The sequence below is a fragment of the Erinaceus europaeus genome, chromosome 3 (assembly GCF_950295315.1).
Source record: "Erinaceus europaeus chromosome 3, mEriEur2.1, whole genome shotgun sequence".
Lineage (NCBI taxonomy): Eukaryota > Metazoa > Chordata > Mammalia > Eulipotyphla > Erinaceidae > Erinaceus > Erinaceus europaeus.
In genome coordinates, this window is record NC_080164.1 from 72,608,189 (window position 1) to 72,626,587 (window position 18,399).

The 18,399-nt window shown below is 47.2% G+C and overlaps 1 protein-coding gene across 1 annotated transcript in view; it reads left to right on the forward strand.

The window, feature by feature from the left end:
- FAM178B (family with sequence similarity 178 member B) overlaps window positions 1-11,554 on the forward strand; it is a 141,592-nt gene extending 130,038 nt beyond the window's left edge. The window contains exons 15-17 of the mRNA XM_007535724.2: window positions 8,747-8,824; window positions 9,058-9,210; window positions 11,224-11,554. Of these exons, the coding sequence (XP_007535786.2) occupies window positions 8,747-8,824; window positions 9,058-9,210; window positions 11,224-11,256 (264 nt within the window). The 3' untranslated portion in view covers window positions 11,257-11,554. The remainder of the gene's footprint in view (window positions 1-8,746; window positions 8,825-9,057; window positions 9,211-11,223) is intronic.
- Window positions 11,555-18,399: the final 6,845 nt, after the last annotated feature.

Sequence of the window (18,399 nt, forward strand, 5' to 3'; positions counted from 1 at the left end):
CTCTTTATCTCTATTTTCTGCCTCTCTACATCTTAAAAAATAAATAAATAAATAAATAAGTGCTGCAAATAGATCTGGCCTGACCCAGGGGACGTGGTGGGCGGTTCCTAGGAATCAGAACTGGTTGGATCCAGAACAAGGAGATAGTGACCGCCCTTCCAAACTCCCCTAGGGAGAATGCTAAGAATCAGTCAGTCTTCTACCTCTCACCTTGGCTTTTCTTCACTAGGGGAAGGGCAGAGCCAGTTTGACTGGAGAGAAAATCGGGAAGGAGAAAGGTCAGCCAGACAGACCCACAGAGGAAGCCCCAGAAAATGGGAGCTATAGGTTTTGCCAACAACAGCAGCAGGAGAAAAACAGTTCCATCTTACCAGCATTGGACTCGGGTGCTCCCACTACTCACCCTTGGACCCTGTCTTCCCCCAACTAGTGGATTGAGGCTTCTCAGGCCCTATCACCCCCAAAAGGTGTCCCAGTCTCCACTTAACACCCACTGGGAGGGACAATCAGCAGACAAGATCCTGGGAGTCTGGGCAAGAGTACCCTCACCCACACACAACCCCCTCCCCACCTCGCACAACCCCCACCCTTACACCTCTGTCCTTCTGGACCCAGAGGGGAGCCTCAGGCTTAGGGAAGGGCTGGGCTTCCAGCTGTGGAGGAAATGGGAGCAGGTAGGGGGCTTGGACACCTGTAGCTGCCCCTGTGTGGCCTTTGCCCAGCCTCCTTTTTTATTTTTTATTTCCCCCTTTTTTGTTGCCCTGGTTTTTTATTGCTTTTGTAGATATTATTATTGTTGTTGTTATTGTTGTTGTCATTGTTAGATAGGACAGAAAGAAATGGAGAGAGGAGGGGAAGACGGGGGGGGGGGGGAATAAGACACCTGCAGACCTGCTTCACTGCCTGTGAATCTACTCCCCTGCAGGTGGGGAGTTGGGGAGGGGGGCTCAAACACGGATCCTCCGGCCAGTCCTTGAGCCAAGTGTGTGCACTTAACTCACTGTACTACCGCCCAACTCCCTCAGCCTCGTTTTTTAGAGCCTCGAAAGGAAAGATGGTCCTGGGTTCTAAGGCCCCATCTCCCTTGGAGGGGGTGTCACAAACAGCAGAGTAGTGCTGAAGATGTGTCTTTCAACCTCCCTGTCTTTATTATAGAAAATTAAAAATAAAAAAATTAAAGATAAAAAATAAGAAAGGTATAAAGAAGAAGACAGAGCCCCAGGTGTCTGTGGTGCCAGCCAGAACAGGAACAGACTTGCTAAGTTCAAGAGTTGGTCACAGCCACCGGGAACAGGAAGCACAACACCTGGCTGTTTAATCATGTCCTACCTGGAACAGCCTGCTGGGCTCCCACCCAGCCCTGCCAGGGTGCCTGGGCGGTCTCAGCTTCCCAGCCACTGGGACCTTCAGAGGAAGAAGGCTCTGGTGCTACTTCTCCTGTTTGCTTCCCTGACTATCACAGACACTGGACGGGGGCCTTTCCCCTGAGAAGAGCCTAACAGGAGTACAGGGCTTCAACTAGAGGCCAGTCGACACCCACTACCCACATCACACCATGTCCAGGAGAGTGGTGATTCTGAAACCATGAAGGCATTCACATTATTTAGGGTTTGTTGGGGGGGGGGGGCTCAAATGTCTTGTAGTCACCCTTGAAACTGCTCATCTCTGTCTAGACCTCTGTCAGACTTCTCATCACCTCCACCCTGGGATTCAGGACTCAGAAAGGAGGGAAGAAGGTGGTTTGTGTTTTGTTTTTTGTTTTGTTTTGTTTCCAAAAAATCTGTTGGAAGCCCCAACTTTGGCCAGTAGTAAGTACCTTAACAAAGGAGGTTTGCAGAACCACTGCCATTGTTTCTATTTTCTATTACCCAAGCACTGCTCATCTCTGGCTTACAGTGGTGCTGGGGTATTATTAAGAATTCTGATCACATGTATCCTCTTAAATTGGATAAAAATCTCCCTTATGAATTAGCCAAATAGCTCACCTGGAACGGTGCCTGCTTTGCCATTCACTCAGCCCAGGTTTAAGAATGGTTCCCATCCTACTGGTAGAAGCTTCAATGCTGTGATATTTCTCTCTCTCTCTCTCTCTCTCTCTCTCTCTCTCTCTCTCTCTCCCTCTCTCTCTCCAATCTGAAAATCTGGCTTGAGTCAGGAAGCCCTGGCAACAACAAAAAAAAAAAAAAAAAAAATTTTTTTTCCTTAAAGAACCTCGCTTCACTTAGACTCTTGAATAGAGGCAAAACTGCAGCCAGGCCTCTTTCCTGGTAGTAGGCAGGGCTCCCACCTTTGGAAAAACCCCCTTATCAAATGCGGTTGACTGGATTTTTCTTCAGAACTGCCGTTTCCTTCTTTTTTAAAAAGTAAATATTCATTAGACCTGTAGGGACAGGTAGACTTTCTCCCCCCAACCCCCCAATCCCGTGTGTGTGTGTGTGTGTGTGTGTGTGTGTGTGTGTGTGTGTGTGTGTGTGTGTGTGTAAGCACCGAAACACTGCTGCACTATTAATGACGTCTTATTTGTTTGTCTTTCTTTTGTTTCATTGTGGTACCAGATGGAACTTGGTCTCATGCATATAAGGCATACAAGGAATGAGCTCTACCACTGAGCCATCTCCCTGGCTGCCCATTTCCTTCTTGCTAGTCCCTTTTCCCAGAAAAATACATTCAGACCCCCATTTCCTTTTTTTTTTTTTTCCTATGTCTCCTTCTCCCTTGACCATCCCATGCCACACACACCCTGACAGGAAAACAAGTAAATAAATACAGAATATTTTTCTGGGGATTTTCCCTCTAGATTCAATTATGGGAATCAGTATAAGAATGAGATTGTGAAATCTGCTACACATAGTCTGAAGCCTTTTTTTTTTTTTTCCCAACTCTCAGTAAATCCCCACAGCAGATTTTCCTCCAGGGTAACATTTATTCCTCAGATCGCAGACCCAGCCTGACCACCACATCTTCCTAGGAAGATTCTGCAGGGGAGGGGGCAGTGCTGGATGCTCAGAACCCCAGGGATTAGGTCATGGGAATATTTATTAGTGAAAGATCTGTGAGGTGCCCTTTTTTTTATCCTCCCTGCCCTCTGAACAAGGACCTTTCTCCCAGAAGCTTGAGAACATGTCTCAGTCAGTGGCCCAACATCTGCTAGTTCAGCACCTTTTTAAAGAGCCTCAGTGGTAGGGGTTCCGCTTCTGTGCAAGTTCATGTCCCTCTCCCTTGTCCTCCACACCCTGTACCTGTTAGGCTTAGTAAATTATAATCAATATTATTGTATTTAAGATTAATCTTAGGGGGTCGAGTGGTAGCACAGTGGGTTAAGCGCACATGGGTGCAAAGTTCAAGAACCAGAGTAAGGATCCCGGTTCAAGCCCCCACCTACAGGGGGGCTGCTTCACAAGCAGTGAAGCAGGTCTGCAAGTGTCTATTTTTCTCTCCCCCTCTCTTTCTTCCTCTCCTCTTCATTTCTCTCTGTCCTATCCAACAACATCAATAACAACAATAATAATAACCACAACAAATGATAAAACAACAAGGGCAAGGAAAGGGGAAAAAAATAGCCTCCAGGAGCAGTGGATTCTTGGTGCAGGCACTGAGCCCCAGCAGTAACCCTGGAGACAAAAAAAAAAAAAAAAAAAAGAGATTAATCTTAAAGCTTCAAGTTACAGAGATAGTTCACCTAGGACCACATGAGAGTGTTATGTCCCTAAGTGCTTTGGTGTCTCTCCATCTTTCTGAATGAAAAAAAAAAAAAGGTGACTGGAAGTGGTGAAACCCCAGCACAATAAATAAATTAGAAAAGAACCTTATTGTGGTGGCAGAGAGATACTCACTGGGTAGGGTATGTGACTTGCCGTGTTCATGGCTCAAGTTCAAGATCTTTAGTCTTTCTCTCCCTCTCTTTTATTTTTTTACTTTTATTTTGTTTATTTATTATTGAGACAGGGAGAAATTAAGAGGGGAGAGGGAGAGACAGAGAGACACCTGCAGTCCTGCTTCACCACTTGTGAAGCTTTCTCCCTGCAAGTGAAGACCAGTCTTGAACTTAGATCCTTGTGCACTATAATGTGTATACTTAACCATTTGTGCCACCGCCCGGCCCCACTCTCTCTCCCTTTCTCCCTGTCTTCCCTCCCTCCCTGTCTGTCTCTTTGTCCATCTTAATGAGTGGCCCTGAATAAAAAAATACAGCTTCCCTGCCCAGCCGTGTGTCCTCGAGTCTCTGTTACCCGCCCGTGAAGCTAGCCCGGCCAGCTGGAGCCTCCGAAATTAAAACAACACATGGGGACATACATGCTGTAGTGTGTGGGTCACTGCCAATGGGAAGCTTCAGGAGCTGTGGAGTACTGCTGTCATTATCTCCTTCTCTCCGTCTCTCTCTCCCTATTTCTATTATTGTGGGGCAGAGAGTCCACTGAGAACAAAATCCTTTGGCAAATAGTAGTTATAATAATAATAATGATTTGGATTAAAGATGAAGGACTTCCTGTAATTCTCTGAGAGAAAGCTACTTTCATTGTAGTAAAATGACCCAAGAAGTCTATCTCCTGTGTCCCCACTAACCCTACAACCCAAGCCTGAACCTGGTCCCTAGGACAAACCCCCCCCCCCCACACACACACACACTTTCAACCCAACCAGCCTCCTGGTGACCAACCCTCTAACGTGTCAGGTCCATTTCTTGCATCAACCCTTGGGTTCTGTCTGGTTGTGGTAATCTCAGCCCTGCCCCCACCCCCACAGAGTCATCTTCACCTCAAATCCTATGTTCCTTTGAGGCCTGGCTTAGTTTACTTAGTCACTTCCTCCTTGAAACTTTCTGAATGGCAGCCCCCTTCCCCACTGCTCCTCCTCCCTGCTCCCCCCTCCAGCCCTTCCCAAGGGGAAGCAGAGTCAGTATTTGTTGACCAAAAGATGACCTTCTTGCAGCATCTTTGCCCCATAAGGTCTGAGACCCTGTGGCTGTCTTGGTTCAGGTATGGCATCTGGCACACAGGCCTGAGCCTGCTTTATGAGGGGACCGTGAGCTGTCTGCCAGAGTTCTGAATGGTGTAGACAGCCTCTCTGGGGCAAGGCCAGGCTGGGAAAGGAGAGCCCTGGAGAGCAGCAGAGAGCCAGCCCAGTGGGATGTGGTAGACTTGGTAGGGGGCAACTGGCACAGGCAGCTGCAGGGCCCCATGGGTGGAGCCAGCTCAGAGAGGCTGGGCTTTCCCCAGCCTGGGTAGTGCCACAGCCCAGTGGGTTGTCCATCCTTGTCAGCCTGTGGGGTCAGCCTTCCTGTAGGCCTCAGCTGTTGTGCTAATTCACAGGCTGGGTCCTGGGCAGGGCGGGTGTTGCCATGGAAGTAGGGCAGGTGGCCTTGTCCTCAGGATTTTACACATATGTGAGTTTATTTTATTTATTATTTTTCCCAGTGGTCCTGACTTCACTTCCTTCTTTTTTTTTTTTTTTTAACCAGAGCACTACTCAGCTCTGGCTTTATGGTGGTGCAGGGGACTGAACCTGGGACCTTGGAGCCTCAAGCATGAGAGTCTCTTTGCATAACTATCATGCTCTCTACCCCTGCCCACCCACACATTATCTGAATTTCAAAAGGACATTCTGGAGCTGGCACAGTAGCTCACTTAGAAAGTGCACAACTCAAGTTCAAGCCCAGCTCCCACTGCACTGAAGGAAGCTTTGGTACTCTGGTCTCTTTCATTCTCTCTGCCACATCATCCTGGAGCAGTGAAGCTCCAGCAGTAACAAAAAGGCATGGACATTCTGAGGGTCAGAAAGATAGCACATCAGACTGTAAAGCCTGAAGTCTAGAGGTGCCAAGTTCAATTCCCAGCACAACCATAAGCCAGAGTGAGGCAGTGCTCTGCTATTATTATTATTATTATTATTATTCTAGTGTTTGCCCTTCTTCCGTAGCCAGTCAACAGCGTCAGGTTGAGCCTGATGTAAAGTTTCGAGACCTCCTTTGAATCTGGAGAGGTGGCAGTCGTTGACTATGTGGGTCATAGTCTGTCTGTAGCCGCAGGGGCAGTTCGGGTCGTCTCTGGCTCCCCAGCGATGGAACATAGCGGCACACCGGCCATGGCCTGTTCGATAGTGATTGAGGAGGGCCCAATTATTATTATTATTATTATTATTATTATTATCTTCCAGGGTTATTGCTGGGGCTCGGTGCCTGCACCATGAAATCACTGCTCCTAGAGGCTATTTTTTCCTTTTGTTAACTTTGATGTCACTATTTTTTTTAAAGAGACACACACACACACACACACACACACACAGAATGACAAAGCCAAAGCTTCCTTCAATGTGGTGGGGGCTGGATTTGAACGTGGGACACACACATAGCAAAGCAGCACACAATTCAAGTGGGACATTTCACTAGCCTTCTGGTTAAAATAAATAAATAAATAAATATTAAGAAAGGAAGCAGGTGGTGTTTCACTTAGGAAAGCACAGTATGAAAGAGGCTGTGTTAAAGCAGCTGATTTCCACTGCTGAGGGGAGCTTCACGAATTGTAGAACAGTGCTGCAAATCTCTCTCTCTATCTCTCTCCCTCCCTGCCTCTCTGTTTCTCTGTCTCTCACTCAACATTTAAAACTATATATGTCAGGGGCCAACTAGTAGTGCAGCGGGTTAAGCGCACATGGTGCGAAGCGCAAGGACCAGCATAAGGATCCCAGTTCGAGTCCCCCACACACACTCCCCCCCTGCAGGGGGTTGCTTCACAAGTGGTAAAGCAGGTCTACAGGTGTCTATCTTTCTCTCCCCCTTTCTGTCTTCCCTTCCTCTCTTCATTTTTCTCTGTCCTATCCAACAACAACGACAGCAATAACAACAATAATAACAACAACAATGAAAAACAACAAGGGCAACAAAAGGGGGGAAAAATAGCCTCCAGGAGCAGTGGATTTGTAGTGCAGGCACCGAGCCCCAGCAATAACCCTGGAGACAAAAAAATTATATATATATATAATCATATCATATCATATTATATACTATATATATCTGCTGGGAATAGTGGGATCATGTAGACATCAAGCCCCAGCAATAATCCTGGTAGCAAAAAAATAAGTAAATAAATAAAATATTAAGTAATTCTGGCTCTAGGTTCTGCCTTAAAGAAGCCCCAGGGTCTGTCTAAAAAAAGAAGTTGGGGCAGAGGGTAGATTGCATAATTGTTATGCAAACAGACTCTCACATCTGAGGCTCCAATGTCCCAGGTTGAATCCCTCCCCACCACCACCATAGCACCATAAGCCAGAACTGAACAGTACTCTGGTAAAAAAATAAAATAAAGGGGGGTTAGGTGGTAGCGCAACGGGTTAAGTGCAGGTGGCACAAAGTGCAAGGATCGGCACATAAGGATCCTGGTTTGAGCCCCCAGCTCCCTCCTGCAGGGGAGTTGCTTCATGCGGTGAAGCAGGTCTGCAGGTGTCTATCTTTCTCTCATCCTCTCTGTCTCCCCCTCCTTTCCCCATTTCTCTCTGTCCTATCCAACAATGACGACATCAGTAATAACTACAACAATAAAAAGGGGAACAAAGGGCAACAAAAGGGGAAAAAAATAAAATAAAATAAAATAAAATAAAATAAAAAGGTTGTAGCTATTTCTGGGGCACTGTCTGGTCCTGTAAGGAGAAGGTGCTAAAGGCAGAGAGGACAGGTAGAGCAAGGAGGGGGCAGGGGGGAAAAGTCTTGGGTTCAGAATTCCAGCCTGTTAGCACCTACCAAGAGCACTACTGACTCTGGAGTGGCCTCTCTCTCCCAGCTCAGCCTCAGGGCTAGTTATCTGCCTCACCAGAAGGCACACTGAAGAGGCAATTTCCTGCCATCCTCCTTATCTGAGCCAAAAAGCATCCATAGGGGAGGAGATGTATGCAGTGTCAGAGAGTCAGGAGCAGACTGTCTCTCAGCGGGAGGCTGAGCCTCACCTGTCTCTCGGGTGTAGCCATACCTCTTTTCTGCACAGCAGAGCTCAAAGAACCCTGGGGCATCCTAGGAGTATTCTCTTATGAGACAGAATTGGACTTTGGGTCCGTCTTCACCCTTGAGAGTCTTCAGTGGGCCTGAATGAGGGGGAGGTATGTGAAAACACAACCCAAACCCTGTCCCTTCTACCTCCCCTCTCTCTCTGCCTTGACCTATTTGACTGCAGGATCTGGGCTACTGCTGGCACTGTCCTGCTGAGGGTTGAATGGCAGCTGCAGGCCACACACCCCTGTGGAGGATAGTGGTATCTGGTCTAGTGCAGTCACGGAACAGAGACCGCAGACTGTGCTGAGGTCAGGTTTCCAGGCCCTGCTCCCCAGTCTCTTCCTCTGCTGGAGCCCCAGGATTGGACTGAGTGCTATGGGAGTTTCTGGATGGCAGAGAGAGATTTCCTCTTTTTCTAAAGCACCATGGTCACCACTCAGAGGGAGAGCTGAATGAGTGTGAGCAAACGGGGCCTGAAGTTCTCTGGGGAGTTACCTCCTTGGGGCTGGTTCATGAAGCTCCAGGCTGGAGCCACCCAATACACCACTTGGGATTACAGTGACACGGGGAATTTTTGGTTATCCATCTATGGAAAAATTCAGCCCAGAATGTTAAGAAAAACAAACAAACAAACAAAAAAAAAAAACTTGCTTCTCTAGAGGGCTGAGTCTTTATCCTGAGACCTAAAGGCATGAAAACAGACAGACATCAAGATGAAGGCATCAGAGGGCCCCTGCTCTCTGTCTCTCTCTCTCTGTGTCTCTCCAGGTCTGCTACCTGTGCCACAGCCTCCTGACACTGGCTGGGGTGGTGGTCAGCTGCCAGGACATCACTCCTGATCAGTGGGTGAGTCTGGGGTGGAGTGGGGATGGCCAGCACACAGCAGGAACCACCAACTGAGAGACTGAGAACGAAATCAGACTACAGGCTGGTACCAGGCCTTTTCCTTCTCATGGTGCCCCAGGAAGTATTCCCAGGAATGAGAGCCTGTAGGCCCTGCGCCTCTCTGCCCTTTCTGAGCAGTCACTCAAAGTTATCCCCCTCTTTTCTCTGACTCTATTCTCACCTCCCCTTTCCAGGGAAAGCTGCAGCTGCTGTGTGTGCAGTTGGACAGACACATCAGCACCCATATCCGGGAGAGCCCCCAGGCCATGCACCGGACCAAACTCAAGGATCTGGCTGCCCAGACCTACATCCGCTGGCAGGAGCTTCTGGCCCACGGCCAACCCCAGGTGGTGCCCCGACCCCCAGCCTGGGAGGGAAGGGGAGGGAAGTGGTCAGGCAGACTGACCAGAGCCAGCAGCATGTCCACCCCCGCTGCAGCTGCTGAGCCCTGGCTGGGAGGGGGGCAGCAGGCAATGTGGAGGGATGAGGGAGGGAGGGACAGAGGAGATTTCTCAGAGGGATTTCATCTTTCTTCTTAAGGGTCAAGGATCAAATGCCCATTGTGGGGGGTGTCATGAGAGGGTACGGAGATGGATGACTCCTGAGCAAATGCAAAGGACTTCCATCATGGAGGGGAAGAGTCAGAGAGTACTGATCTGAGATCAGTGCCAGGAAGGGCTCCCAGAGGCACCAGCTGTCCGCCCTCTGCCCACTTGTCCTGCAGGCTAATGCTGGCCTCCTACTCTGATGGAATGAAGGTTCTCAGTCTGCACAGGCCCCTCTGATTTCCTTCTTTCTTCTCCGCCTCCTTCTTTAAGATTTGCTTGTTTATTAACAACACAGAGAGCAAGATATAAAGGATCATTCTGGCACATGTAAGGCTAGGATGTCAGGTATTGAACTTGGGTTTTTTGTTTGTTTGTTTGTTTTGTTTTTACCAGAGCACTGCTCAGCTTTGGCTTATGGTGATGTGGGGGATTGAACCTGGGACTTCAGACCCTCAGACGTGAGAGTCTCTTTATATAACCATTATGCTATACCCCCACCCCTCATCCTTTTCTTTTATCCTTTTAATTTTTTTTAAATATTTGAGTGGGGTAAAAATAAATAAATTAACAAATAAAAATAAAATATTTTATTTATTTATAAATAAATACATGACAATGAGAGAAGGAGAGAAAGAAAGAACCAGAGCACCACTCAGGCATTTGCAGTGCCAGGGACTAAACACAAGACTTCATGCTTTCAAGTCCAATGCTTTAGCCATTGCACTACCTTTTGGGTCGCTGGACCACAGGCTTTTAAGTCTAATGCTTTAGCCACTATGCCAACTCATGGAGACAACCTCTATTTTTTTTTTTTAACTTGTGTAAACAAGAGAAAGAAGCAGACCAGTGCACAGCTCAACTATGGGCTTGAACCCAGTGTCCATGTATCTAAAGGATATACTCTCCATCCAAACCACTTCCATTTCCACTCCTTGTGATTTCTGCAACAAACTCCACTACCCAAATTTTCTGAGACTCTCAGTAATATTCACAATGGATACTTATCAAATGCAGACCTTTTTCTTCATGAATTTCTATTTCCCCCCTAAGGTGGGCGTTGTGATAGTCTCATTGACAGATAAGCAAGCCAGCCAGAGGCAGTGAGAGGTGGATGACTTGCCCCCTTGCACAGTTTGTGGGCAAGTGTCAGAAGCAGGGCACAGAGCCCATCTGACTTCCCAGCCTGCGACTGAAGCACTGGCAGCCATTGATCTGGCTTCCAGCCTTTCGAAACGCTATACCAGCTGGCCTGGGGCCTCTTCCTCCCTCCTCCCGCCAGACCTTGATGAGTGAGATTTTCTTCACCCATCCTCCCAATGCTCTCAAGCTCCCAGTTTGCCTTCTTCTGACTTCTCTCTGCTTGCTGTTCCCCCTATAACCTCTGATTTGGGACTGGCATACAGGCCATAGGCTGTGGTTTTGGTCTCAGATTTCATGAATCTGAGAAAACTGGAGAGCAGACTTCATCCTCCATTCCCAAGAAACCAGATCACACTAGTCTTTGGTGAGAAACTGTGTATGTCATGCAAAAAAACAAAAGTGACCACGCCAAAGGGTGGCCGGCCGGCTTGCCTGCCTTTCATAACACTGGGGCCACATAGCTGCAGGCTGAGCATTCAGGCACTGTAGTCAAGTGGCCTGTTGACTTGTCATGACTGTGCCTGCACTGGGGACCCCAAGCTTCTTGTCACTCAGTGCTTGGCCCAGAGGAGGCCTGTCGTAGATGTCAAATGGACCAGAGAGTGGGAGCTTCAGAATGATGGCACTGCCTGGGCACTGGGTCATTGTGCACTGTTTTCCTCCTCACCACAGGCCCAGTACTTCAGCCCCTGGAAAGACATCTAATGGAGCAGGCTCTGTCTGGAAGGGAACAGAGCTAGGGGAGCAGGCAAAGAATGGAGGCCAGAGAAAGACAAGTCTGATGGAACAAGAACCTTCCTCTACCACCTCCCCAGTCCCAACCAGAAGAGGCATCCACTTCTGTCTGCCTGGCCCACCTCTCAGTTTTCCTTCTTCCAGCAGCCATTTAGCTCCGCTTCCCCCAAAGCTTTTGTCTCCCTAGCTCTGGTTTCCCTGGGCCTCCTCCTTCCTCTGTCACGAATGTGAGGCTTCTTTGTGTACACTAAAGTCGTATTTCAGCATCTGTGGTTGAGATTTCCTTCAATGCCTATCCTGAGGGCTCACTCCCATCATCACTTCCTGACATTTCTGCCCAATGAACACCTCCAATAGTCATGCGACCAGGTCTTGGGTGGCCCCTGCAGCAGATGGCTTATTTTTTTGTTGTTTTTGTTGTCATTGCCAGGACTGACTTTTCCCAGAGACAGACAGACAGAGGGAGATCAGGAAAGACACCATAGCACCAAAGCTTCCCCCAGTGCTGTGGGTGCCAGGCTTAAACCTGTGTTCTGCACATGGCAAAGCTGGCACCAGCAGAGGACTGTTTGTAAATCTCAAGGGTGGAGCTGTTGTTCCTGTGGCCTACCAGCTGCCAGAAACCCAGGGAGCAGGAGGGATGGGGAACATCTGTTTGGATCCAGACAGGGACCACTCTCCACCCCCGCTAGAGAGGATACAGAGAGTGAAATCTGGGCTGTAATTAAGCTTAATTTCATTTACTGTTGGCCTCTAAAATCAACCCCACACGCTTTTAAGAGTGGGGGCGGTAACCAAAGACAATCCCAGACCCTGCTTTTGCTTTCCCTCTGCCTTGCCCACTATCACGTTCACAGGTCCTCTCCTCAACAGACCCTCTCTACCCTGGAAGATCCCTGGGTCACCACTCTCTGATGACTCCTCCAACCCTAAGAATTCACTTTCTAACCTCTGACCCTCCTCACAGTTTTTTGGAGTAGGCTGGGGTTTTTCAGGAGAGCCTCACAAGGTCGATGAAAAGTCACTGGTCCGTGTGCACTCCACCACTTAGCTCAAGTGTCACCATGGCTGGTACAAACAGCTTATCTCTGCTTCAGTGTCCCTCTCCTTTGCTTTTCCATGCCACTGGAATCAAGGAAAGGTGGGCTAACTAGAAGAGAGGACACCCCTCCCCCATTCCAAACTGAGAAACTTTATGACAACTGACTTAATTTGCAGACCGAAAGGATAGCCTATCACTTTCTGGGACTGTTTTAATGTGTGTGCTTTTGTTCCCGCCTCCTTTTTAAATTATTATTTATTATTGGATAGAGACAGAGAGAAATTGAAAGGGAGGGTGAGGTAGAGAGGGAGACAGAGAGACCTATCGCCCTGCTTAACCATTCATGAGGCTTTCTCCCAGGCTTGAACCCAGGTCCTTGTGCATTGTAGTGTGTATGCTTAACCAGGTATGCCATCGCCTGGCCCCACTGGGCCTGTTTTAGACATAGATGTTGCCCTTCCTGGGCCCCTGGAATGCTGGGAGCTGGGGAATCTATAATTCAGAGGGCATGAGCACTAAACAGAGTTCTAGGTATCATACAGATGTCCTCCTGTCTCACAGCCTTTGCCAAGTGGAAGGTGGACAAAAACCCTTGGCCAGGTGACTTGGATGTCCAGGCAACTCAAATGAGAGTTCTGGTTTCTGTTCCTGGCCACATCACATGCTCCTGTGGCCAGGGCACGAAGGTCTGAGCAGCATCAGGTAGGCCTGAGATCCTCTGATAAGAAGAGTTGAGACTCTGGTGAGCAAGCCTCCTTTGCCTTCTGATACTGCACATCCTGACAGTTAATCCTCAGCTATTCAGTTTGCTCTGGAAACCTGGAAATCACCTTTGAAATTTCCCTTCTTTGTTCTCACTGCCAAGGGCAGAAAGAGAGACAGAGTAAGGAGGCCCCCGGAGGCTGAGCCTGGGAGTTTCCTGTTCTTCAAGCTACCTCTGCTTGACTCTGAGAAATGGACCAAGCAATCCTATTCCATCGGTACATCTGTAGGGATCACTTCTCTCCACTCCTAATTCTTGTGCACTTCTCCCTCCTCTCCTGTTCCCCAAACACATTCATCCCCAAGAGAGAAATAGATACCAAGGAGAGAGGAGGTGTTGGTGACAACTCAGTCTCTCCAGAGACCTAGCTGTAACCTGAGCAGAGGTGTGCACTTTGAGGTCACCCAAGGGCATATGCCATCCCCTGGGACATGTAATGGACCCTCTCTAGAACTGGCTGGGAGCTGACCAGATCTTTAGAAATGCACCTGGGATCAGTTAGAGCTTCAGCCCCTTCCTAGACCAGAATTCCACAGTGGTGCTGGCAGCTCTGTCACTTGCCCTTTCCAGAGCACTTGGCCCCTGGGAAAAGGCCCAGGGATATCCTGATTGAAGCCATTGGAAACACAGCATCCGGGGCTGTGATGACAGATGTTTTCCTGCTTCCTCTTGGTTCTGGTAGTAGGGAGGGGCTGGGAAGGGAAAGGCTTCCCAGGTGGACAGCTTTGATAACTCCCCTTCAGGAGGAAGTGGAGAGAGGAAGTCCTTTTCCTATGTTCCCCCATTCACTCTGGTGTTCAGGCCATCAGAGTCCTGCAGGGTGGCTGACCTAGGCTTTCTCATTTCCCCCCACGGGGGGTTGACATCAGCTCTCCAGTGTTGACTATAGAGAACCCCAATGTGGACCCTATGTCCTCTGCTTGTTGGAAAGTTTTCTCAGAATTGCTGGGGATGGGGAGAATGGAAGGATAAGAAGCTCAAATGAGGGATCCTGTGGCACCTGGTCGATATGTGGGGAAAGACATGACTCTGACTCGGTGCCCTTCTTGAGGAGCTGCTGTGGATCCTTAGAGAAATCAGGAAGGAACTTAGCACATCTCTGGTTTTCTTTGACTTAATCACAAGCTTTTAAACAAATGGAGCAGGTGAGAGGGTCTTTTAAGGCCCCAGGCCTAAAAGGGGATTACCTTCCTGGGAGATTTGATATGAAGCTACATGAGTCTTTTTTTTTTAAATTTTTGTATTAGTAACTTTTTTTTTTCTTCTTAAATTAAGACTTAGGATTCTCCTTTTGGACCAGTTGTGCTTTTGTTTTAATAAGAGGATGAATCACAAACAGTCAAACAGGAAACTTTTTTTTAACTGAAACTCCTTTTTTATATATTTGTTTTTACATTTATTTATTGGCTAGAGGCAGAGAAAAATCAAGAGGGAATGGGGAGATAGAGAAGGAAGGAAGGAGAGAAAAGAAAGATAGACAGACCCACAGCACTGCTTCACCACTCATGAAACTTCCCTCCCACAGGTGGGGACCAGGGGTTTGAACCTAGGTCCCTGTGCACTATAACATGTGAGCTCAACCAGATGAGCCACCATCTTGTCACCTGAAGAGGAAATTTTATCTCCTGACTTCCCACACATAAAACAGGTTGATGAGCAATTACTACAAATTTACTTGGTAGAATATACACATTACCATGCACAAAGGCCCAGGTTTGAGCCCCCAGGTCACCTGCAAAAAGAAAAAGGAAGCTTCATGGGAGGTGGAGCAGCACTTAAATGTCCCCCACCCCTCTCTCTCTCTCTATCTATCTGTCTCTATCTCTATCTCTCTCTCAAATAAAAAATAAATGTCCACTGAGAATGGTAGAATAGTACAGGCACCTAGCCCCAGTAATTACCCTGGTGAGGGTGGTAGACAGCATAATGTTATGCAAAGAGACTGTCATGCCTGAGGCTCCAAAGTCCCAGGCTGGTTCCCCTATACCACCATAAACCAGAGCTGTTCAGTACTCTGGTAAAGTAAATAAATAAATAAATAAATAAATAAATAAATAAATAAATAACCCTGGTGACAAAAATAAATAACTGAACTAGAACACAGCAGTGAATGAATGAATGAATGAATGAATGAATGAATGAATGAATGAATGAAAAGAGATGGAGGAGCTGCACTCTTATCGTTGTAATATGTGCGATCAACCAGCTGCGCCATCACCGGCTCCTCACTCTTACCTTTGAAGAGCCTTTGGGAAGGAAAGTTTCCCAGCCTGTCAACAGAAAACACCACAGTGTACAGGTACTAACACCAGCCAGTGAAACCAAACCACCTTTTGAAACTTTCCACTGGGGAGTCTCTATGGAAGGTGAAGCCAGGAGCTCAAGTCTCTCTGCTTTTGGTAACTCTCACACCTAGTGGGTGGGGGTGGGGGATAAGCTAGAAGGTGAGAAAAAAAAAACAGTAGGAAATGGAATATTGGGGTCCTAAAAGTTGTCAGGATAAACTGTGGCTTAGTGTAAAGACTGAATTGTAAGTCTCAAGATCTGACTTAAAATTCTGACCTTGTGCAGTTGGGGAAATAACTCAGCTGACAGTATCAATCTTGCAGGCCTGAGCTTCCCAGCTTGATCCCTGGCCTTTCTCTCTTCCTCTCTCTGTCTTATGTGAAAACTTAAGTCTCTTGTATATAATAAGTAAAAGAAATCTTGAAAAATAAATTTTGACCTAGGGTTAATAAGAACTCACCTGAGGGGGTCGGGCAGTAGAGCAGCGGCTTAAGCGCATGTGGCACAAAGCATAAGGACCAGCGTAAGGACCCCGGTTCAAACCCCCAGCTCCCCACCTGCAGGGGAGTCGATTCACAGGCGGTGAAGCAGGTCTGCAGGTGTCTTTCTCTCTCCTTCTGTCTTCCCCTCCTCTTTCCATTTCTCTCTGTCCTATCCAACCACGAACGACATCAACAATAATAACCACAACAAAGCTACAATAAGGGCAACAAAAGGGGGAAAAACGGCCTCCAAGAGCAGTGGATTCGTGGTGCAGGCACTGAGCCCCAGCAATAACCCTGGAAGCAAAAAAAAAAAACTCATCTGAATAGTAGACTCACTTTGTTATGCACATGACCCAGGTTCAACCTTTTTTTTTTTTTTTTTTTGCCTCCAAGGCTTATTGCTGAGGTTTGGCACTATGAACCCACTGGAAACCACTACTCTTGGTGGCCTTTTTTTTTTTTTTTTTTTTTGAAAAGACATCTTTTTTTTTTGGGGGGGGGATTAATGTTTTACATTCAACAGTAAATACAATAGTTTGTACATGCATAACATTCCCCAGTTTCCCAAATAACAATACAACCCCCACTAGGTCCTCTGTCATCCTTCTTGGACCTGTATTCTCCTCACCCAGCCACCTTCACCCGAGTCTTTTACTTTGGTGCAATACGCCAATTCCATTTCAGGTTCTACTTGTGTGTGTTTTTTCCCTCTGATCTTGTTTTTCAACTTCTGCCTGAGAGTGAGATCATCCCATATTCATCCTTCTGTTTCTGACTTATTTCACTTAACATGAATTTTTCAAGGTCCAACCAAGATCGGCTGAAAACGGTGAAGTCACCATTTTTTACATAGGTTTATACCTGCCTTAGTCTTCTTTGTAATTGGATTTGTTTCATTGAAGATGTCTTTAAAATGTATGCGGAAAAGAGTTCTGCCAATATTTTCCTCTGAGTATCTGATAGTTTGTGGTCTAACATCCAAGTCCTTGATCCACTTGGAATTTACTTTTGTATTTGGTGAAATATAGTGGTTCAGTTTCATTCTTCTGCATGTTTCAACCCATTGTTTCCAACACCATTTGTTGAAGAGACTCTGATTTCCCCATTTAATAGTCTTGGCCCCTTTGTCAAAGATTAGATGTCCATAGGTGTGGGGGGCTTTTTTTCCCCCCATTAAATAAGACAGAGAGAAATTGAGAAGGGAGAGAGCTGGGCAGTGGGTCACAGTGTTAAGCGCATATCACCTGGGGGGGGGGGAGGGAGTCACTTCACAAGCGGTGAAGCAGGTCTACAGGTGTCTCTCGGTCTCACTTCCTTTCTATCTCCCCCTCCCTTCTCAATTTCTCTCTGTCCTATCCAAAAACTGCTCCCCCTCCCCCAAGCAGTGGATTTGTAGTGCTGGTAAATTTGTAGTGAGTCCCAGCGATAGCCCTGGAGGCAAAAAGAAAAATGAAAGAAAAGAAAACAGAAAACAGGAGGGGTACATAGCATAATGGTTATGCAAAGAGACTCTCATGCCTGAGGTTCAATCGCCTGCACCATCATAAGGCAGAGCTGAGCAGTGCTCTGGGGAAAATAAAAATCAAACAAAGATATCCATTTGTGGTCCCAGAGGTGGCACAGTACATAAAAGTATCAGACTCTCAAGCATGAGGTCCTGAGTTCAATCCTGGGCAGCACATCTACCAGAGTGATGTCTGGCTCTTTCTCTCTCCTATGTTTCTCATAAATAAATAAACAAAACATTAAAAAAAAAAAAAAGAAAAAGAAATCGAGAGGGGGAAGATAGACACCTGCAGAACTGCAGAACTGTTTATAAAGCCAGGGGCTTGAGTCCTTGTTTGGGTCCTTCCACTTTGTACTATGTGTGCTTAACCTAGCGTGCCACTACCTGGCCCGCTCTCTCTCCCCACCTCTTCTCTTTTTCTTTACCAGAGCATTGATCAGCTCTGGCTGATGGTGGTGCAGGGGATTGAACCTGGGACTTCGGAGCCTCAGAAATAAGAGTCTCCTTGCATAACCATTATGCTACAGAGCCTCAGAAATCAGAGTCTGTTTGCATAACCATTATGCTACCTACCCCTGCCCTCTACATGAAAAAGTTGCACGACCCAGATCAGTGAGTCCTGGGGAAAGACAAAACAAAACAAAACTGACCTTGTTACTTTGCTGGTGATCTATGTGACTTTGAGTTAGTTGTCTAGCATTTCTGAGACGCATTTTATATGTAAGATAGAAGAAACAATACCTGCTTTTTTGAAGAGTGTCATGAGGATGCAGTGTGAAACTACTCAGAGGCAAGCAGAGACGTGGAATAAAGTGTGGCTATCTGCGTTATCAGTTTGCCTCCACTTAAACCCACACAGGGTCTATTTCAGAGGGGGAGAGTGACACACACACACATCTCCCTCCTGTCAGCTAAAGCAGAATCTTCTCTGCCAACACCATGATAATTGTTAACTGCACCTTATCTCCAGAATCTCTAAGGCCACAGCTTTTCTTCTGGTGTTAGGGAGCTGGGAAATGTGACTTTGGCC